Source organism: Pelobates fuscus, chromosome 4, assembly GCF_036172605.1.
Source record: "Pelobates fuscus isolate aPelFus1 chromosome 4, aPelFus1.pri, whole genome shotgun sequence".
Lineage (NCBI taxonomy): Eukaryota > Metazoa > Chordata > Amphibia > Anura > Pelobatidae > Pelobates > Pelobates fuscus.
The window spans coordinates 226,671,306-226,694,814 of record NC_086320.1 but is presented as its reverse complement, the minus strand read 5'-3'; the positions used below and the strand labels follow the sequence as shown (position 1 = coordinate 226,694,814).

Here is a 23,509-nt window from a genome sequence, read left to right as displayed (position 1 = left end):
TCCAATGGAGATACTAGGTTTGTGGGGAAAAAAGCTATAGTCCATAAAGTTTAAACTTAAAAGTGTGCATGTGATAAAAATCACCTTGGTGCACCAACCAAATAGACAGCTGCTAGAGGCATGTTAACCCTGCAATGAAAACAGAAAACATCTGCTATAGTCGTTGTCCTGATTTACAGAGTAAATGATGTGCCCAGGATTTCAGTTTAATTTTGTTAGTTACAGGTAAACTGCTGCCAGGGCTAAAAAGGTGACTTTACGTTTTCTCCCTCACAGTGGTGGCTAGAAGCATTCCGCTCCGCCTTTTTGGCGGAGATCATAGAAGTTGATGATAACGGCCAATCCAATGCTTTCCCACAATAAAGCATTGGGAGTATAGTGCACTGTGCCAATCGGTCTCTTAGACCATATGATAGAAATAATGAAGCTTTACTCTGTTCCTCTATTTTGGCTGAAACATCTGAGTAGATTAACCCTGCAGAAGTGCAATTGTTTCAGCTGCAGGGTTAAACTATGAGCGGTGAGGGGGCGGTCACAAGGCCACCTCACTGAGATGAAGTGAACTGGATGCCTATGGTCTTCATTTTAATGTAGTTATATAAATACAGTGGCTACATTACTAAAGTGTTTTTTAGGGATCTAAAACTACCGTATATACTCTAGTATAAGCCGAGTTTTTCAGCCCATTTTTTGTGCTGAAAAACCCCAACTCGGCTTATACTCGAGTCAATAGTCTGTATTATGGCAATTTACATTGCCATAATACAGACAGGGGGCTGTCAGAGCTGTAACTTGCCTATCCTGCAGCTCCTGTCAGCTCCTCCCTCCTCCTCCGCGCTGTCCGTTCAGCACCTCGGTCACCTCCCAGTGTAAGTCTCGACTTACAGTGTGAGCTGACAGAAGAGCTGAACGGACGGCGCGGAGGAGGAGGGAGCGGACAGGAGCTGCAGGATAGGCAAGTTACAGCTCTGACAGCCCCCCTCTCCCCCCCAACTAAATGCCAATGCTGGACCACCAGGGAAGGAGAGCCCCCCTCCCTGCCATGTATCAAGCAGGGAGGGGGATGAAAAAAATATATAGTAATAATAAAAAAATAATAATTAAATTAAATAAAAATAATTAAATTAAATAAAAAATAATAATAATAAATGATAAAAAAAAAAATTAAAATAATAAAAAAAAAAAATTGCCCACCCACCACCAAGGCTCTGCAACGCACACGTACACACACGCTGCAAATAAATATTCAATTAATATATTTTTTTTTAGGATCTAATTTTATTTAGAAATTTACCAGTAGCTGCTGCATTTCCCACCCTAGTCTTATACTCGAGCCAATTCGTTTTCCCAGTTTTTTTGATGTAAAATTAGGGGCCTCGGCTTATATTTGGGTCGGCTTATACTCGAGTATATACGGTAAGTTACAAGTTTGAAATTTACAAGGTACTAGAGACCATATATTGCTGGATTAGATGCATGTTGGCAAAATAAAACACATTTCACTAAATAGTTGCACCCAGAGTGGCCTTTCAGATGTATAATCTAGATGTCACAGAAATGTCTTTAAAGTGTGGGATACTTAAATATTTAACTGGTATTGTTTGCATGTTTAACATGGTCTTCTATGTTCCATATTAGTTGCATCCTAGAATTGATGTTAGAAGTGGCAATGAAAATCTTGGTATGCTTCTTGTGGAATTCTTTGAACTGTATGGAAGAAATTTTAATTATTTCAAAACTGGGATTAGCGTAAGAAATGGAGGTGCTTATGTTGCAAAAGAAGAAATCATGAAAGCTATGGCAAATGGATATAGACCATCCATGTTGTGCATTGAGGATCCTCTCCTACCTGGTAAGTGTAGCTTTCAAAGTCTAGCACATTTAAAGGGTTACTCCAACCATAATTATACTTTCCACTAAAGTCAGTCTACCACCTGCCCCCAAGGCAGAACTGAGTGAGGGAGTGAGTGGGCTGCAGAGGGGGAGGAGGGAACTGGTGACAGGAAATCGGTAATCAGTAATCAAGAAAGGTATAAAAATGAACTACAGCTCTTCCGAGCTTGGTAAAGACCATTGCAGTGGTCGAAACATTGCTGTTGTACACGTTAGGCACCTGAATAAACACACAACTTTCAAAAGGAAGTGCTCCAATTTATTTTTATACCTTTCCTGAATATATGTATATGTGTATGTATGTATGTATATGTGTGTGTATGTGTATGTGTATGTGTGTATATATGTGTGTGTGTATTTATATATATATATATATATATATATGTGTGTGTGTGTATTTGTGTGTATATGTGTGTGTGTGTGTGTGTGTGTGTGTGTGTGTGTGTGTGTATATATATGTTTGGGCAGAACCTGGATTTCTTGCATACTTGTGTTGTTGGTAAGTGCTATTATTTCTTATTCTAGGGAAATGAGTAGTGTCACTGGCAGGAAGAGAGGGCAAGGATTGACCACATTAGGCTCAGTGTGGATTTGTCCACTCCCGCCCCAAGGCTTCTCTTTGCAGGAGCACACTGCGCTGCCTGCATGGGAAGAAGCAAGTAACATCCGTTGCCAGTGCCCATAGGGTGCTGATAACATACTTACATTTTTTTCACAGGACTAACATTGGGAAATTGTGATGTAATTAGACTCTGGCACAAATGTGCAGATTTTTCTATATATACACAACATTTAAAACAGAAACACTTCACATACACGTCTTACACCATGACCACTTCTAAAAGCAGTAGTTGTCATGGAGTTTAAAGGAAACCTTTTGGTTTAAAAAAAAAAAAAAAATTCTAGAGTTTTATCTTGCTTATCCCAATACATCTACAGAAGAATGAAAGACTTTATGGAAAATCATACATTATAGCCTGACATTTGAACATAAATAATTAAGTTGTCAGGTAAGTGTAAAACAGGACTAGTTGTTTCAGGCAAAGTCTTGGATGTTTTGGATAGAGATCCCTTACTTGATGAATAGGAGTAAAGGACGATATATACATGGTTATTCACCAAAGTGACTTTCGAATGCAAGGTCAAATTTGCCAAATTGGAAGCATAGCTGAATTAGAGAATGTTTCCAGTTTAGCTATTTATACCTTTCATTTGGAATTAAGCTTGCATTTTTATTTCAATCAGTCAAGCATACCATTAGGCATAATCTAGTTACCAGACTTGCGTGTCTTGCTGGAGTGCTTTCTATAATTCAAATTTAATGTGTTTGGGGATGCCTCAATGGTTACTTTCAACTTTATTTAATAAACCTTAACTTTGGTAGAAAATGATGTTGGGAGAAGTTCCTATGGAGCCATTCAAGTGCAGCAAGTCTTCGATTATGCCTACCTTGTTCTAAGTCGTGCAGTATCACCTCTTTCAAGATCATACCCAAATAGAGATTCTGAAAGGTAATATTCATATAAAATGTTTGTATAATATATATATTAATTTTTTGTTTTTTTGTTTGTTTTTAAGCAGTTTTGTATGTCAATACTTTTTGTATGTTTTAATTTGTGCATTTCCCATTCTGCTACTGAGGGGCCAGGGTACGAATAAGACCTGAAACAAGCTACCCTGTCCATTGACTTGTTGCATCATAACCACCATAATGAGCTGCAGTGGGTTTTGTGCTGAAAGTGTTTTTTTTTTTTTTTTTTTTTTTTATATATATATATATATATATATATATTTTTTTTTTTTTTTTTCTAGCACACTGGGGCGTATAATCAAAGTGACACAAGAGGTTATTGACTATAGAGAGAGAATACAGAAAAGATGGGGAAGCAAAACAAATGTAGCCCAAGATTTATGTGGTAAGTGGTTTTATTTTTGTGTGGGTATATATCTATCTCTATCTGTGTGTATGTTTAAGGACTATAGAAATCTCTCATTTATTAACCCCTTAAGACCGCAGCCAAATGTACAAGTTGTGAACGAAACAAAATGTAAACAAAACCTGGCATTTGCGCTATATGTCTGTCAAACCGTAATTCACCTCTTTCATATTAAATGCACCCCCCCCCTTATTATATATCATTTTATTCAGGGGAAACAAGGCTTTCATTTAATATCAAATATTTAGCTATGAAACATAATTTAATATGAAAAACATGGGAGAAAATAAGATTTTTTTTTATTTTTTTAGTTCTACATGACATTTTAACTGTCAATGTCATAATACTGTTTGCTTTTACTGCAATAAAATACACATATTTGTATTCAGCAAAGTCTCACGTGTAAAACAGTACCCCCTATCTACAGGTTTTATGGTGTTTTGGGAAGTTACAGGGTCAAATATAGCGTGTTACATTTGAAATTGAAATTCGTCAGATTGGTTACGTTGCCTTTGAGACTCTATAGTAGCCCAGGAAATAAATTTACACCCATAATGGCATACCATTTGCAATAGTAGACGACCCAAGGTATTGCAAATGGGGTATGTCCAGTCTTTTTTAGTAGCCATTTGGTCACAAACACTGGCCAAAGTTAGCGTTAGTATTTGTTTGTGTGTGAAAAATGCAAAAAACGCCAATTTTGGCCAGTGTTTGTGACTAAGTAGCTACTAAAAAAGACTGGACATACCCCATTTGCAATACCTTGGGTTGTCTACTATTGCAAATGGTATGCCATCATAGGGGTAATTTTCATTCTTGGGCTACCATAGGGTCATAAAGGCAACGTAAGCAATCTGGAGAATTTTAAAGTGAAAAAAATGAAACACAAGCCTTATATTTGATGCTGTAATTTTTGAAAACACCATAAAACCTGTACATGAGGGGTACTGTTGTACTCGGGAGACTTCGCTGAACACAAATATTTGTGTTTCAAAACAGTAAAAAGTATTGCAGCAGTAATATCGTCCGTGTAAGTGCTGTTTGTGCGTGAAAAATGCAAAAAACTTCACTTTTACTGGCGATATCATGGTTGTAATACATTTTACTGTTTTGAAACACTAATATTGGTGTTCAGCGAAGTCTCCCGAGTAAAACAGTACCCCCCATGTACAGGTTTTATGGTGTCTTGGAAAGTTATAGGGTTAAATATAGTGCTAGCAAATTAAATTCCTTATACTTTCGGCATGGGTTGTCAGGCAGGTCCCGCTAATTGTAATTAATTAGGATACCTAATTATGTAAAATTATTACATAAATATATGTGTAGAATTAATATATATACATATGTGTGTGTGTGTGTGTGTGTGTGTGTGTGTGTGTATGTATATATATATATATATATATTTTTTGTTTTTTTTAAATATTTTTATTTATATATATATATATAGGTATATATATATATATAGTGATATATACGTATATATTTATGTATATAGATATATTTATTATTTCGTTCTACGTGTATTTTGATACACAATACAGTTAGAACGAAATAAAACACATCTAAATATTTAATTTATTTTTAAATTTTTTTATTTTTTTTACGTATTTACATTTTTTTTATATTATTTATAAAAATATATATATATATATATATATATATATATATAACAATAATTATATATATTTAATCAGTATCAGTCTACGTGTAATTTGATATTAATATATATATATAATTATATATAATTATATATATATATTAATATTAAAATACACCTAGACGGTGTATATATATGTGTGTGTGTGTGTGTATATATATGTATATATATATATATATATGTATATATATATTTTTTTTTTTTTTACACTTTTAACATTATTTAATTTGATTTTCAGCCAGCAGGGGGACCAACTGTCATTACAGTTGGTCCCCCTGCTGGCAATACAGAAGCCAGCTATACCGGCCATGTGATTGTGAGGTCCTCGCAAGGACCTCACTCTCACATGACCGGGAGGGACCGGAGGAGGAAGATCGGCTCCCTGGGAGTCCCCCCAACCGCGACCACCGGCGACCGGGTAAGTTTAAAAAAAAAAAAAAGGCGGGCGTATATTTACGTCCTGCGGCGTTTAGAGCCGCTTTTAAAAGGACGTAAATATACGTCCGCCGGACTTAAAGGGTTAATAACTTAAGGGATTTCAGAATATTCTTCTTGTCAGACCTTTTTAATCAGTCTTTCATTTATTTAAAGAAGGGAATGACCTACTAATGAGACCTTGCTAATCATCATAAATGAATGGAAAATTCTTGATCAAAAGAATGGTGTCCAAAAAAATTGTATTTTAAAATTGTTTCAGTCCAAATTACAAGCATTATTTAAGGTAAAATAATTAAGTCAATATTCAAACTTAGAAATATTTCTATTCCATTAGCATCTAGACAGAGAATCCATCCCCCGTTCTCATCGTAATTGCTCTTCTAGGAAGTCATCTCCGGTGTCATTATCATCCAGAGATGGAGCAGTACAGTCATGTAATTCTGCTAAACCTTGGGCAACTGGGCTCCTCTTATTGTGTTTATAACGGACTTCTGACAGCCATCCCTGTAAGGATAGAGTCCATGCAGTAATACGACTTTTAGAGAGATTACCGTCTCTAATTCTTTCACTCTGCAGATACTGTAGAGGTTGGTGAGCTGTTTCTACAATTATTTTCGAACCTTGAATATAGCTACGAAAATTTTGTAGTGCCCAGACAGCCGACAATAACGCCTTCTCACACGTGTTGAATTTAACTTCAACCGGTGACAGTCTTGCTAGCATATGCAATAATTTTGTTTGCTGTTCTGTATCAGAAGCAGGACAGTTTACTTATACTTAAATCGGTATATCCTGTCTCCAGATAGAAGGGTTTACCCCCCTCTGGGTATGCTAAACGGGGTGCCTGAGTGAGCTTCCTCCTCAGTTCACTTACCACTTGGTCCTGAGGCTCCCCCCTGTTCCAGGTAGTTTCCTTTTTAAGCAGGTGTAAGAGTGGTTTTGTTATTTCTGCATAGTTATCTATAAACATACGGGAGTAGTTGGTCATACCAAGGAACGATCTTAATTCCCTGATGTTTGAAGGTGTTTTAGCCTTAATTACGGCTTCAACCTTCTTCCTCTGGGGATTTAATCCTTCAGAAGTTACCTCATGTCCGAGGAAGTTGACATGGGTGCAACACCATTGCGCCTTTTGTAAAGACCGTTTAATCTCTGCCTCTCTTAACGGAGTGAGAACATGTCTAATCTTTATGATATGCTTATCAAAGGAAGTGCTTTTCAGCAAGACATCGTCGACGTAGGATAACGTTCCTCTCTCGAGTGCATCAGGCATAGCTTTATGCATGAACACAGCGAATTCATGACCAGAGTTTATGTAACCGAAGGGCATACGGGTCCAGGTATACTGCTGCTTTCCAAATGTGAAGGCCAATTTGTATTGGTCTTCATTATGGACTGGTACAGTCCAATATCCCTGCGCACATTCAATGGCAGTGAATATTTTGGATCCCTGCATTTGTACCAAACATTGGTCAATGTATGGCACTGGCCAACCAGACATATAGACGTGTTTATTTAGCTGTCGTAAGCATAAACGCCATTGTCCATTAGGTTTCAGAATCACCAAGATCGGATTATTATATGAACTGTGCACCGGACGTATAATGCCCCTTTCCTTTAAGTTCTGAATGTCTTGTAGACCATCATATGACGCTAATGGAAGTCTATATTGTTTGATAAATACAGGTGGTAAATTTGGATCAGTTTGTATTCTGGCTACTTGGAGGTTAGTTAACCCACAGTCGTAGGAATCTTTAGCAAAAATATCTTGGAATTCCATTAGGATTTCCTTTAGCTGTTGCCGCTCAGCATCGTTGGAGCAACCGTCAGCTAAAGATATTTGCTCTTCTAGCCTTTCCTGAAATCCTGGAAAGATTTCAGGCTGGCCTATCTCATAAGCTTCTTCAAGCCTAGAAGTTAGGTCAGTTCGGTGTTGACTTACCTTTTCTCTTTGGTCGTGATACTCTTGTGATTCCTGCTCATTGAGCGGATGATCGAAGGGATATACCGATAGGATAGTGAATAATCCTTCTGGGGAGGAATGGAATATTTGATCGACAATTTCGTCCTCAGTTAAGTATTCTTCAGGGATGAGGCCTATAATTTGGTTTTGGAAACCAAATGTATAGTACTCAGCATCCAATGCTAGACCTAATAACGTTCCTTTAGGTAAAGTAACACTATTGGGTGTAACATTGTTGACCATTATATAGGTGGGATTCTTACCAATACTTACCATTAGTGTATGCGTTACCACCATCCCTAATTGTTGTATCCTGTTGGATAAACAGATTAGGGCATCAGAGTTTTCTAATCTCTGACCCTCCTTGACCTGTAGAGATAAAAGAAAGTTACTTGTCCCTTGTGGAATGGTTATGTCATCAGGTACTTGGATACTTACCGCATATGGTAGTATTTGTCCTGATTTCAGGGCGGTTTCCTCATGAAGGTATCCACAAGGATTACCTTATATACTCGAGTATAAGACGAGTTTTTCAGCACATTTTTTGTGCTGAAAAACACTAACTCGTCTTATACTCGAGTCAGTTGTCTGTATTATGGCAATTTACATTGCCATAATACAGACATGGACCGGGGGCTGTCAGGAAGCTGTTACTTACCTTCACAGCAGCTCCTGTCAGCTCCCTTCTCTCTTCTCCGGTGCGTGCAGCTCCCAGGTCAGCTCCCTCTGCAACTCTCGCGAGAGCCGCGGGGTCAGAGCGTTGCCACGGGTTACCGTGGCAACGCTCCGCGCGGCCGCGAGAGTTGCAGAGGGAGCTGACCTGGGAGCTGCACGCACCGGAGAAGAGAGAAGGGAGCTGACAGGAGCTGCTGTGAAGGTAAGTAACAGCTTCCTGACAGCCCCCTCCTACAGCCCATCCACTGGACCACCAGGGAGGGGGGACGAAAAAATACAAATATTAATAATAAAACAAAAAATAATTAAAATAATAACATAAAAATAATAATACAAATAATAATAAAATAAAAAAAAATAGTTACCTAAAAAAAATAACATTTAAAAAAAATATTAAAATAATAATTAAATAATAATTAATAAAATGCCCACCCCCCACCAATGCTCTGCACTCATACACACACACTGCACATACACACACTGCACATACACACACTGCACTGCATTCATTATAAACACACTGCATTCATACACACTGCACTCACAAACACTGCACTCATATACACACACTGCACTGCATTCATTATACACACACTGCATACACACTGCACTCATACACACACACTGCACGCATACACACACTGCACTGCATTCATTATATACACACTGCACTCATATACACACACTGCACTGCATTCATTATACACACACTGCATACACACTGCACTCATACATACACACTGCACTCATATACACACTGCACTGCACTCATTATACACACACTGCACTGCATTCATTATACACACACTGCACTCATACACACACACACACTGCATTCATACACACTGCACTCATACACACACACACTGCACTCATACACACACACACTGCACTCATACACTCACACTGCACTCATACACACACACTGCACTCATACACACACACTGCACTCATACACACACACACTGCATTCATACACACTGCACTCATACACATACACACTGCACTCATACACACGCACACTGCACTCATGCACACACACTGCACTCATGCACACACACTGCACTCATGCACACACACTGCACTCATGCACACACACTGCACTCATGCACACACACTGCACTCATGCACACACACTGCACTCATGCACACACACTGCACTCATGCACACACACTGCACTCATGCACACACACTGCACTCATGCACACACACTGCACTCATGCACACACACTGCACTCATGCACACACACTGCACTCATGCACACACACTGCACTCATGCACACACACTGCACTGCATTCATTATACACACACTGCACTCATACACACACACTGCACTCATACACACACACTGCACTCCATTCATTATATACACACTGCACTCATACACACTGCACTCATACACACACTGCATACACACACACTGCATACACACACACTGCATACACACACACTGCATACACACACACAGCACTCACACACACACACTGCATTAATTATATACACACACTGTAAATAAATATTCAGTTAATATAATTTTTTTAGGATCTAATTTTATTTAGAAATTTACCAGTAGCTGCTGCATTTCCCACCCTAGTCTTATACTCGAGTCAATAAGTTTTCCCAGTTTTTTGGGGTAAAATTAGGGGCCTCGGCTTATATTCGGGTCGGCTTATACTCGAGTATATACGGTACCTTTTAACCTTGTCCACAAGTTGGCATTAATCAGGTCAAGGTGTATGACCTCATTGCCAACGTAAACCTGATAGCGAGGTTCGTCTATCACTAGGAATAAACGTTTAACTGTCTTATTTCCAATGGAAACAGATAGTAAACATTTTGCTATCACATTGTGACTCTCTGATTCGCCATCCAGGTTCTGAATCCACCTGTCATGTGGGGAAGCATGCCTGATCATTTTAGGATTAGCGATCTGCTTTAACAGACTTCTGCTAATATAGCTGTTCTCACTCTTTAAGTCCAGCTTTGCATTCCTATTTCTTCCTAAGTCATTTATTTGAATAGGAAAGAATTGTTATTAACCCTTTCAATTCTGGCAAGGAAGTGAGCATGACCTGCCAGATCAATAGATTCAACATAGTCCCTGTGGAGAGAAATGGTTAAAACATCACCTTCCAGAGAGACATTCTGGATCCTCTCTGGAGCAATTCTGACTGAATGCTCATCTACAGGTGCGATTGCATCATTCACCTGCAGGATAGTCACGTCAGATGACTGACTAAAATGTACTTCTATCGAGTCAGGTCTTTCTTCTATCACATGGCTGTTACGATCAGATTGTACATGTGATTTCTCATAGGTTATAGGAACCTTAGCTTGTGACCATACAATTCCATTCACACAGTCAATAATTGTGTTAAGTCTTCTGAGTATGTCTATACCCAGAATCAGTTGGTCATAGGGGAGATCTACCACTATCACCGGGTGTCTAAAGGTTTGGTTACCAATTTTAAACTTTAACCAGGTATTGCCAATAACATGAAGGGCATTTCCTCCAACACTCAACAGTGCATTGAGGAAATCTCTTAGCTTCGGCTTATCCGCTGCTTAGTCAATTACCTGCTGGAAGTGGGTATTGGATAAGATAGTGGCTTGTGAACCAGTATCTATTAACCCTTTGAAAGGCAGGGGTTGCGAATCCTGTATTTCTACATTCACATTCTAATTCACATAAGAATTTAGAATGTGTCAACATATTACTCGTTTTCCATACATTACCGGTCACAGCAGTAGTTTCTACCTGTACTGAGGAATTCTCAGTCTTACCCACAGGCCCATCCTTTTTAGGAAGATCTTGAACTGTCAAGCGGGAACTAGTGGTCGGCATCTCATCAGTTAACCCTTTCAGGTCTGGATCCTGGAAACTAGTGGTTGCTGGGGCTATTTTAGCCTTTGGCTGAAATGAAAAAGCAGAGAAACACGTTGCGCCTCCTTCACCCGGAAGTGAAGTGACTGGGTAGGCAATAGGTATCCTAACACAACTATTGTTTATTTGACTGTTCGTACTTGGAAAGAAAACAGGGTTAGGTTTTACATCTACTGACAACCTAGCCTGTTTGGTCACAGTAGCTACTATTGCTGCGGCACCTGTTGTTGCTGCTGCAGTTGCACAGGCGGCTCTGCAATTGGAGCTGTCCCTAAAAAAGGATTATTGGTAAAGACTTGGTTAATCTTTGTCATTTCCTCCATTAATTTGCCCATCTGGTCTGTCAATTGACCAACCTGACGACGCAAATTATTTCCCCCATTGCTGTTTTGTCTTTGCCCATTAGAATTTGGCTGGGATGGCTGAGACTGTTGGGAGTTATTGGAAGCAGATTGGTTATTTCTGTTTCCATATCTTCCATTTCTCTGAGGATTCCTTCTCCATTGGGAATTGCCTTGGTTCTTATTAACCCAGGGGCGTTTATTCCCATTGGTATTGGATTTTTCAGAGTTATTAGAGGAATTTGAAGAATTGCTTCTGGTGTTTTCCTGTTTGAGGCTTTGGTGTTTTCAAAACCTCAGAATAGGTCCTTTTTCTGTTGGGTTTCTGAACCTAACTGTATTTTTGTCTCTGACACCATTTTATCACCAGGTTTCTTAACCTTTTGCTGATTTTCCTCATGTGCATGGTGTATATTATGCAATTTCATGCACTGACTGACTAGCCATTCTAATGGTAACTTACAATCGTAATCTCTTGCGAGATTCATTTGTATGTTTACCGGCATGGCATGAAAATACAGATCTTTGAAGTCTGTACTTTCATACCTGGGTTTTCTTTGGGCCACAGAGTATGCATGTGTAAGAATTATTAAAAATTCTCTGGAGCTTTGATGTGGACGGAACTTTAAGTTATAACGTGCTTTCTTTGCAGAAGCAATGGTTTTATACTTGCCATATTTCATGATTATCTCATATTTCATCTTGGACCAGGAGATTAGCTGTATAGCTTGAAGACTTTCTAGATAAACACTGCACATTGAATCAAAGGTCCATGTAATGAGCCATTTCTTATGGATGTCATCATACATGCCCAATGAATTCATGGCTCTATCCTAATTTTCCAGATGTTCAGATATGTTTCCTGAACCTCTAGAAAATTGTGGGACAGTCTCTCTAAGGAATTTAATAACCTTTGGCGTTTCATAAACAGGCATAGTTAATTTACGATCTGTTTCTGTTTTCCCTGTGTCTGGGTAAACGTCTATGCGATCTGTCTGCTGAAGAGGAATTAGACCCGTACAACAGTGCAGATGGCATATCAGTCACATGGGCTTCAGAGTGGACAGTGCAATCACTTTCACTCCCATCACTCTGAGCTTCTCGTTCACTGTCACAATTCTGATCAGAATCCTGCCAGTGTACAGAACCATGTCTGTTTTCATTCCTATCACCTTGAACTGGACTCTCCCTCTCAAGTTTGGCCAAGACAGTTTTTTCAAACAGTTCTGCCCAAGATTGCCAAGCTTGTTTGGCAATGCTAGGAGATGGAGAGTTCTGTTTCACAGGCGATATTTCTGAATTACTCATATCTTTTCTTTGAGACCGTTCTATGAAAATCTGGTTTGGGAAAATCATAACAAGGAGGGGATTTATAGATGGTCTTTTCTTGCCTTTTTGGCACACAATGATGGCTACTAACCTCACTGCCTGACTCTCCTTTTCATACTTATCCAATTGCTTTTTAAGCTGACTTATTTCCTGTGCATATTTATCCGTCAAAGCTTTCATTTCTTTTTCATGATCAGCTTGACGAGTTTTATGCTCAGCAAGTAAATCTTGGTATTTCCCATCTTGAATGCCCAGATGGTCACTGTACGTGTCCAATTTGGCATTCAGTAACTTGTTTTCATCTAACGTCTTAAGAAGTGCTGTCCTAAAGAAAGGCCAAGAGTGTATTATGAACGCCATTTTCCTTTCTATGTTCTTTTGTCCAGCAATTTCTTTAAGATATGTTATTATGGTTGAATCACTTAGAATGGTTTCTTTAGCTTCCCATTCTATGCTTTTCAACCAAACCTCATAGCTTAAATCATTCTTCATATGTTTATGAATATGGACTAGAGCATTTTTTCTTAGGTCTTCAATTATTTCAGCATTATCTGATAGATGCGTCGCTGGCCATATTTTTATACACTGATTTAATCTCAATACAAAACTATTTTCTATATCAAGATTAATATTGCATGAATTACACCAATATTATTGTATATGGAATATAATTTCAACTTAAACGATCTCAGCAGTGCCTCCAATTTGTGGAGATATTTATGGGATGATAATCGTAAACAGTCGAGAATTGCCCACTATTACAATTCTCAGATCCCAAAGATCGTTATCGTGTAAGTGTAATGTATTCCATATAAATAAAATCACAATTTGTTATAAAAATAGATACGATTTATTTTGACAAATTAAATAATATGTAACATGCGTGATAATAATCAATGAATATTTAGTATAACATAGCATGCAATACAAATGGTAATACACATTCCAATGGTTAACATAGCCAATTGTCAAGACAAGATTTGATGGGCTTCACAGAAAAAGAAAATCTTTCGCACAGCATAGCGAAAGGCCATAAAACTTTGGCTAGCAGTTAACTGAATAACTGAGTAACCCTTTCAATGCTGGTTAGATCTTTCTGGGCATATAAGATCTATTCTCGTGTAATTTTAAATAACATAACATTTAAACCAGCTCATTAGTCATTTCCTGGAACCATCCAATAAGAGTAATCTACCATGTTCTATAAGCTGAATTTTTAACTTGCCTAAACAGATATTTTATCTTATTTTAGAGCAAATCAACACACCTGGATAAATAACACAATATGCTAACATGTGATTGTAACCACATTAATATATAATTGTTATTTTCGCACCTACAGAATGGGATGCTATAACTATATATTCTTTAGTAACTAAGATTTCTAAAAATCTAAATCTGATCGTGATTTATCCAGTCATATATCATGCTATTAGAAATTTTTTAATACATTTAGATTAATTAAATGAAACCAGTATAATTACCAGTTGAGTAGACATTCTCATCAGATGAGTAGGTAGTCTCAGGAACTGAATGGATGTGTGATTGGTGTGTAAGAAATTCTGAGTGCCCTGGAGTGGATATCTGTCATGCATATCTCTACATGGCCGAATCTGAAACCCAAACTCCGACTCTTTGACTTTGCCCGCTTTCGACTGCTTTGCCCCCCTCTCTTCCCTTTGTCTTAACTTTTTTTTTAAAGGGAAAAATTCTCTGTTCGTCCTTAAGTGATAGACCAATAGAAAACTGGAGGTGTGGTTACCTTCCAGATAGCAACTTAGTATTTGGTCTATAGAGGACAGTCTCGTCCCACTAAACATTCCTATCCAGGAAACAGTTAACTTTTCCTGGTGGCTATTCTGATTTTATTTAGCTTATCTTTATGGTTATCTATAACTTAGGTTTTCTGTCAGTTCAAAGAGTTTCTTTGAATTTTCTTCAGACAGTGTGTCTCCAATTCCTGCTGTAATTTCTAAAATGACAGTTAGAAACTTAGTCTCACCTTTCACTTACAATGGGAATCTTCTAAAATTTAGAAAGTAAAATTAATTACTAATCTTCTCTGTCACTAATGTCTAGGTTTAGCATTATTTCTATTCCATTAGCATCTAGACAGAGAATCCATCCCCCTTTCTCATTTCTTATCATTTGGTTTGTATATACAAGCATTCCTAAGCTCCCAGCTCGGTAGTTGGCGTTACAGAAAGGATAGAAATCTGTGTCTTTTTGTTGGCTTTAAATCCAAAATGGAGTCTGCTCTGTTCTGAGTGATTCAGGCAATATACACTTTTAATTTCTATCATAGCACAAAATGTCTGCCGATATAAATACCCTGACAGTGTTGCCTGCTGGTGGGTGAAAAAAGTGAAAAAAATAAAAAATAGAAATAAAATATTAACAAAAAATATAAGTGTATGTGTGTGTATATATATATATATATATATATATATATATATATCTATCTATCTCTACCAAGAGTTTTTTTTATTAATATAAAATAAACGTAGAGAAAAATTACACGTGTGTAATATTTGTATATATCAAAAAATTAATAGAAAATTATATCATTTTATTGCAACTCTATTTTGAGATATATCTAGATCTTGAAATAAACATATGTCCATATAAATAATTACATATAAATAATTAATTACTTGGCAATACCCATATGGGATGGGGGTGAGGGCTGGAGGATAATTGTACATTCCAAAGGAAATGTTTAGTTCTCCACCCCTCTGTTAATAAAGACTTCAAAGGTTATGCACTTGATCTAGTGTATGTTAACACATTGAATTGCAGTGCTTTAGCACACGTTTTGTACAGGCTATCTGGTGCAGCTTGATTGTAACAACTGTAGCGGAATGTGCAATGAGTGCAGTCACATTCACAAGATTGCATTTATAAAAAATGCATGCCCTGGAGGTTTGAAATCTGAAAGTTAGAGGAAGATGGAGTGTGCACTAGACACACCAAATAAGAGTCCATTAAAGACCTCTGAAGTTGGTATACATAAGAATAGAAACGATTAATTAAAGCTAGGGCAGAGGGACAGAGAATAGGAGTTAAACCTGTCCTGCCACTTAACAGAATTGTTCCTTTGTTATTCTGTCACAGGTCTGCAAACCTAGAACTGTGATCATGCTGAATTTTTACCAACATGTAAAAATAACTGTGGCTGAACATCTTCATTCACATTACTGGGGATTCCCACCCCGTTGCCGAAGAGTAACAGGTGCAGATCAGGTCTCTCTGCATACCCCTTGCAGTGCAATTACCCACTCCAGAGGTGATTAGCACTGGGTTCTTCATGCTGCCCAGCGCTGATTGCTGTGTGACTACATAGTCATGCTTTTAAATACTAATGTGACAGCTTGTCTTAATCCATCTTTTTTATGTTTGTAGATTTTTATATTTATTTGGCCCTGTATCTTAACAAAAAATGGCAATGGTATGAAGGAAGGGTTAATTCTGTGCTCACAACATATTGTTAAGCCTAATGTGGGGGGAGGAGGGGTTTACACAAATCAGGTTGCAAAATAAACTGTTAAATAGCCATGTTTTTGTAAGAAAAAGGTAAAAACTACAATATTCTTAATTAGAACCTGGCTGAGAATAAATGGCCATAGAACTAGGCATTTATTGGGTAACTTGACTTTATTTACTGAATCTCCTTTTTAAGGATTTTTTTAGCACTCCGCATCCTGGGGCAGTAATGAATTTAGATATGAGTCTCTGCATAATTTGAGGGTTGGTAGTACAGTAGCACACATCAGGTTTATACAATACATCTCAACAATTTGGAAACTATATAGGAAAAGTTGAATACGTCAGATTTACTATACATGGTGGGAAAAAAATAAAGGCTCTATAATCTGAACACACAATGGTATGCATTTATGGCCGAACTTTACATTGATGATCTGCTACGGTAACTCAAAATGAGACCTGGGTCCAGCAAATCAATCTATTGAAATTTCAAGTTTCAGATATTAAAAATAAAATGTCACAAACCTGACCAATGTATAAGAGAGGTATAATACTGTACTCAAGAGATGTAGCTCCTTATTTGTGACGTATAACTACCAAAATCTAATGCTAAATCATTGCTATTTAAATCCGCACTAGTTTGTATTTAATTTGAATCCGTCTCAAAAATATGATGGCTTCATCGTTTTATATTTTGCATAGTCTTGGCAGATAACTGGTACATTAAGTCATGAGATGGCTTTAGTTTTACCAGTCTTCTATTTAGTAGATAAATATTGAATCACAACCATTCTTGGGCAGTTTGCTTTTACGTGCCCAATTATTTTGTCATGTCTAGTAGTAATTTTCTTTGTTTTGGTTAACGATTTTAAACTTCATAGAACTGTAAATAAACTTTTTTGTTTATTACAGATAACAAAGGCTCAGTGTCTTTGTGTTTGGAGGATCCGTTACAAATACAAAACTCCCATTTCAACCAATTATGCAGTTCATCTGTGTCCAGCCCACAAGACGTGACACCTGAATCCTCATCGTCCTCGTCTCTCTCAGGAAGTGATATTGTAAGTTTCAGTTCCCACGGTATTTATTAGAATGTCAGCAGAATTTCTTGTACATCGTTTAAATTAATGAGCAATATGTGGGGGATTGGGATTGCCCTGCTGCAGACACATAACTTTTAATTATCAAAATGTCTTAACTTTGACACAATAATTAAAAAAAACTTTACGTCACTTTTTTTTTTTTTTTTTTACTGTTTCCACTTTTTAAGCTTATATTTTGTAGATTTGTTTTAGGAGTCTATACAAACATTTTTATATAATAGTCATTATAATGAAGTAACATGGGTGTTTGCAATAGACCTATGGCTCCATGCTTCACCAATCATCTACTTCTCTTAAATACTGAATCCTAAACTTCTACAATGTTCAGCAGCATTGTGCTATGCGTGAGGATACCTAATGTGAAAACCTTCAAAATTTAGAAGTGTGGTTTAAGAATACAGCAGTGTTTTATTGCTTTATTGGGGGTGGGTACAGCTCAGACACCATGTTTAGCAGCTCTGTGGTCATACATCTTGATTTAGCTCATTATGGGTCTGATTGCCCCAAAACCACACAGGAGTGCTTGCTCATGCCTTTTTTGTTTTTTGATTGCCTGCCACATTAACTGCATAATGTTTCTTTATAATATTCAGAACTAGATGAACACTACTTAACGTCTATTCTTCACTACTGGACAGGGCACGGTGCAGACTGAGCTTATAAAGCCTTCCCACGTGCTGCAATTAGGCTGAGTGCTCTGATTGGTTGGATTTCAAGCCAACCAATCAGAGTGCTCTGACAGGTAAATGAAGAGACTGACCGGTAAGTCTCTACATTTACCTGTCACAGTACTCTGGTTGGTTGGCTTGAAATCAAACCAATCAGAGTGGGTGTTGGGGGCAAAACGTTCCATGCACTTCACTTTTGGACCGAACGTTCGGGGAGAGCCTTTCAGTGATACAATGTATTTCAACCTCTGTGGTCATACATCTTAATTTAGCTCATTATGGGCCTGGAGGAAAACAAATATATTTGTCACTGCCTTTTGTTCCTGTTATGTGTTAATTGATTCACTTTTACGTGCTTTATATTTGACGCATAGACTACTCAATACAAGAGAATTTGGGCAAAAACATAGGTTTCTCTATATGAAAAGTTCCATTCGTCTGTCGTTCGCAAAATTCCCTTTAAGTTTAAATAGGTGATCCCTTGTCCTTACAAAGGAACAAATCCATACAAATGGCTAATCCTATGCTTCCTATAGGAAAGCATTAGGAGTTCACCAAAATTGATCTCAACCATCAGGCAGGACCGGACATCCAAACAGCCATGTTTGTATTCCTGACACTAGCGTTTAAAATGTTTTATTTATAGTTTATAAATCTTAAACTTGCTTTCTCCCAAGATGAGATTATTAATATTGATCCTATCCAATGCTACCCATAGAGAAGCAGTACGGAGGTACTATGCTTGTGCAGAAAAACATTCCATTGTTTCTCCTAGATACAATACAAACATTGGCAGTTTTCAGTGGTGACACATGCTTTTAAAGTTTTTTTTTTTTTTTTTTTTGTGGTTATCATGCACTTCCTTTTCTTTTCAAATAGCCACTAGAAGTGTTTTAAGCAAATGCAGTGTTGTACTGCGAGTTAAAGGTAGGTTTCTATGTAACTTGTATCTGGGTTATCAAAACCTAAAGTTCCATACACCACAAAAAAATGTCACTTTAAATATTCTAAAACTGTTGGTTATATTTATTGGCCCAAATATATACTTGGTTGGGTTCATTATGTCTTTCCCCATTTTTTTTATTTTATTTTTTGTATTTTTTTTTTCCATGTAAGGATTCTGATACACCACCCTGTGCCAATCACACTATCCACCCTTTTAATCTTCAAGCATTGGCCAGATTACCACCAACATTGCCTGTGCCAACTGGCAAATCCAAGTCTGCACCTCCTCGAGCCTTGATAATGACTACCAATGCTCAGGTATGAGGCACTTGGTTTTTGAAGATTTCTGTTTTGGATTAAAATTGTTTATGATCAATATGAAATGGTGCAGTTGCTAACATCGAAGTAGGTCATGGTGTGTTTTTTTTTTTTTTTTTCTGGTTGAAACTAAAAATCAAAGGGTTTTCAGCCAAAAGATAGCCGTGGGCATTGATAATATAGTTTGAAGAAATGATTCTTCATATAAGTTGACTTGATGTGATTTATCTGAAATAAGATGTCAAATGTTTTTACATTTGTCATGTGCTAAGAATGATGGATTGTTTTTAAGAACCATTATTTACCATAGTATTTTTCCATTGTTGTTCAAAGAGTATCTAAGTTGAAGTACTCTGCATTAGTGTAAAGTCTTTATTTTTGTTGCAGGGTAATTACGCTATACCTACCACGTCAATTGGCATTCCTACACTTCCTTGCAGACAGGTTGGTATTGAACCACCATCTTTGAAAGCTGTTCATCATGTGCTTTATCCTGCTGTTCCTTCTGCACGCACTAACCCACTGCCAAGTCCTCATAATTACTACAAGGTACAGTTGTCTTGTATTTTTCCTGCTCATTACTTTGTCTGTGTGTGTATTTGAATTCCTTTTTAGAACACTAAAGGAATATAGGACAGGGTTTTGTTTTTTTGCATTACTTTAAAAGTACTCAAATGTCTATATAAGTAGCGCATTCATTGTGTATTTCTAACTAATATAGAAACCATTTGGAAATAAAGTGCAACATCCAGCCAATAACAAACTACAACTTTCATGAATAATGGACAAACCTTTGCCAGCCAAAACAAGACAAATGTCTATTTGAACTGTTAAACCTGCTAAGTCTGGTGTCTGAATAATGAAAATTTAATTGACTAGGTATTGGAAGTACCTAGTCCTTGACACTGGTTGTGTCCAATTGGATGCTTTACACAGAAGAGCTTTAGGACACACAAACCATGCTTCTTATATGAGCAGGAAAAAAGAAGAGAAAAATACTCAGAAGGTTTGGAATGAACCAAACCCCCAGAGTATAAACTGGATGATGAGATGAATAGTAAATAGTAATTACGTAAATGTTAGTGTTGGTGTAGAGTTGTGTAGAATTGTATACAATGTGTAATCAAGTCTAATGGCCCACCTCTTATATGCCCCGTCGAGGAATGCAAGCTGCTAGAGAGTCATAAAGAGCGACCGACTAATGACTTTTAATAATCAGTGTGTGTATAGTAAAGTCTGGTGGCTCAAAGAATCATAGGATAAGTTTATGGCATTCATATCGACGGTAGGTCAAAAAAATGGTCACTAGATTAACCCCTCCTAGTAGATGAAGTGATGTGTGGCTATTTGTAACTTGTGGTGCTACAAGTTAATGGTTAGATAGCCATGGGACACATAACTCAGCGAACGGAGGTGGTTAAGCAGGTAAATCAAGGTGTATGTGGCCACTGCTGCCTAAATGGTGACCCTAGAATTCACTATCTAGGGAATAGTGGTAGCCCTTATAATTCTAATGCCGTTAGGAATTCCACTGGATTAGAGTGGTAGTGTAGGTAGCAGGGCTATAACATCCTTATCTAGGTAGTCCTAAAAAATGGAGCCTGCCAGTTGTTTAATTCACCAGTTAGGAGGTGAAAAGAGTAAGTAGAAATTAAAGTGAGTGTATGAGCATAACCATGCTTAGAATACTGGTTTCCTGCTCATACTGATAGAAAGCCCTGGTGAATGAAAGTAAAGAGGGGAAAGGGAGCATTTGTTTTTTTTCATAATATTAATTTTATAGACTCTTTGTTATTAATTGTATGTATTATCAATATGTTCATTATATTGTATAAGTATATATTTGAAAAACCCAACAAACCTTTTCTCTTTATTTCAGCCCTTTCATAAAATAAGCCTGCAGGGACACATGCAGTTAACCCCCTGACTCACTTCAGCTAGTTGATGTGTTTGGTGTAGAGGGTTAAGTGTCTGTAAAGATCACTTTTTTAAAGGACAACTGTCGCCAGAAATGTGTTTTTTTTTTTTGTTTTGTTTTGTTTTTTTTTGTTTTTTTTTTTTTAAATGAAGTGTATGTAAAAATACCAAAAAGCACCTACTTTTACAGATAATTGAATTCTACCAATATGGCAGAAGGACCTAAACTAGTTACCTGCAGTCAGCGGGCAAATGGTGAAACACCTTCTGCTGCGCAAGTGTTAATTATGATCTTGTCAAGGCAAGAAGCCCTGATTTAATGCTAACTCCACAACTTGTGAACTGTAAGAGTGGTATCACCCACTCTCGTACCAATTGGCTGTTTTTGAAGAATTTTATATATATCTATAGATATAATTGTGTATTGTTTTGTGTGTGTGATATATCTCTATCTTCTTGACCTTCTCTATCTTCTTAACCTTCCAGAGCAAATGCAGGGTCAATCGGATGAAGTAGGTCTGCATTTAAAGGGACACTATAATCACCCAGACCACTTCAGCTCAATGAAGTGGTCTGGGTGACAGGTCCCTCCGGTTTTAACCCTTTAGATGCAAACATAGCAGTTTCAGAGAAACTGCTATGTTTACATTTGGGGTTAATCCAGCCTCTAGTGGCTGTCTTGCACATTTTGCCTCCATCACGCATAGCATCCATTGCGCGCATGCACATTCGGCTCTGCTGACGTCGAACAGCCCGGCGCTGGATTAAGGTAAGCTGCTGAAGGGGTTTTAACCACCACAAGAGGGGCACCCTCAGGGCACTATACTGTCCGGAAAACCGCTTTGTTTTCCTGACACTATAGTGATCTTTTAAGTTGATAATTTGATTCAGTTCAGATGTGGTTTTCCAAACTCTGTAACAATGCAGAGGCAAGTAACTTGACTAATATGTAAAATGTGTTCCTAATCTCAATAGTGTTTTTTGTTTTTTTTGTGTTTGTTTTTTTTGGAGGGGAGGGGTTTTCTCCAAACTTACTAGTTTTTTCGTAATTCTGTTAACAGCCTCACAATGGGATGAAGTATCAAATAAAAGAAATGTATAATCCACATCAAAGCAACGGACAGCAGATGATTGATGGTGTGAGGCAGTCGGTTGGCAACAGAGGACACTACCAATATAATCGTAACAGTTGGAGGAGGAAAAAACATACAAGAGACAGCTTACCCATGAGCATTAGCAGATGAGCAGTTGTGCTTTGTTGCAGGGAACACTTTTCGCCAAAGTAAAGACTTGATTAAAGTATACCCTAACATTATATTTAGGCCCATTAGCTGAATCTTCTGGATTTTTTGATTTTCTTTTTTCACGCTATCCACCAATTCCGAAGAGGTAGCTGTGCAGACTTGCAGAGCCTTAATGCAGACTTTTATTTGGATGCTTTCAGAATCCTGTGCCAAAGCTTCCTCGGATTTGCATTATTTTTTTGTTTTGTAAGTGAATTCTATATTTTTGGCTTTTTTAACCCTGTTTTGGATCAGGTTAAAAAAAAAAAAATCCCTTTCCTTGAAAACCTGACATGTACACATTGAAGGGGTTATTTCATTGTTTTACAAGAATTTTTTTTTTTTTTTAATTTTTTTTTTAGTCTGGTGTTCATAACAGACAGCGATGCTACCACACAAGATAAGGGTTTTTTGTTTGTTTTTTAATTTTGTTTCTCTTCTCGAATTCAGAACATACTTTGTGCAATATATTTTTATTTAATTTGTTCTGGCAGTTAACTTATTAAGCAGCCTTAGTGATTTTTTTTTTTTTTTTGTTTACAGATCCTTTCTATGGTTGCATCGAACTTGGGTTTGTAACCTCTTTCTTTGATGGGTCATGTGCATTGTGGAAACAGTGTAATGCAGTTTAATCAAATGAGACTTAATGGTTCACAACAGTTGCTTAAT

General features: G+C 37.4%; 1 protein-coding gene across 3 annotated transcripts in view; it reads left to right on the top strand.

Annotated features, from left to right (window-relative positions):
- Positions 1-23,227, top strand: part of TENT4A (terminal nucleotidyltransferase 4A) — a 39,436-nt gene extending 16,209 nt beyond the window's left edge. For 2 of the 3 annotated variants that reach the window (XM_063451921.1, XM_063451923.1), the window contains 7 exons: positions 1,639-1,852; positions 3,278-3,404; positions 3,706-3,809; positions 17,519-17,667; positions 19,494-19,640; positions 20,028-20,189; positions 22,619-23,227. In XM_063451921.1, the coding sequence (XP_063307991.1) occupies positions 1,639-1,852; positions 3,278-3,404; positions 3,706-3,809; positions 17,519-17,667; positions 19,494-19,640; positions 20,028-20,189; positions 22,619-22,801 (1,086 nt within the window). In that variant the 3' untranslated portion in view covers positions 22,802-23,227. The remainder of the gene's footprint in view (positions 1-1,638; positions 1,853-3,277; positions 3,405-3,705; positions 3,810-17,518; positions 17,668-19,493; positions 19,641-20,027; positions 20,190-22,618) is intronic. The other variant, XM_063451922.1, reaches the window with a different exon arrangement.
- Positions 23,228-23,509: the final 282 nt, after the last annotated feature.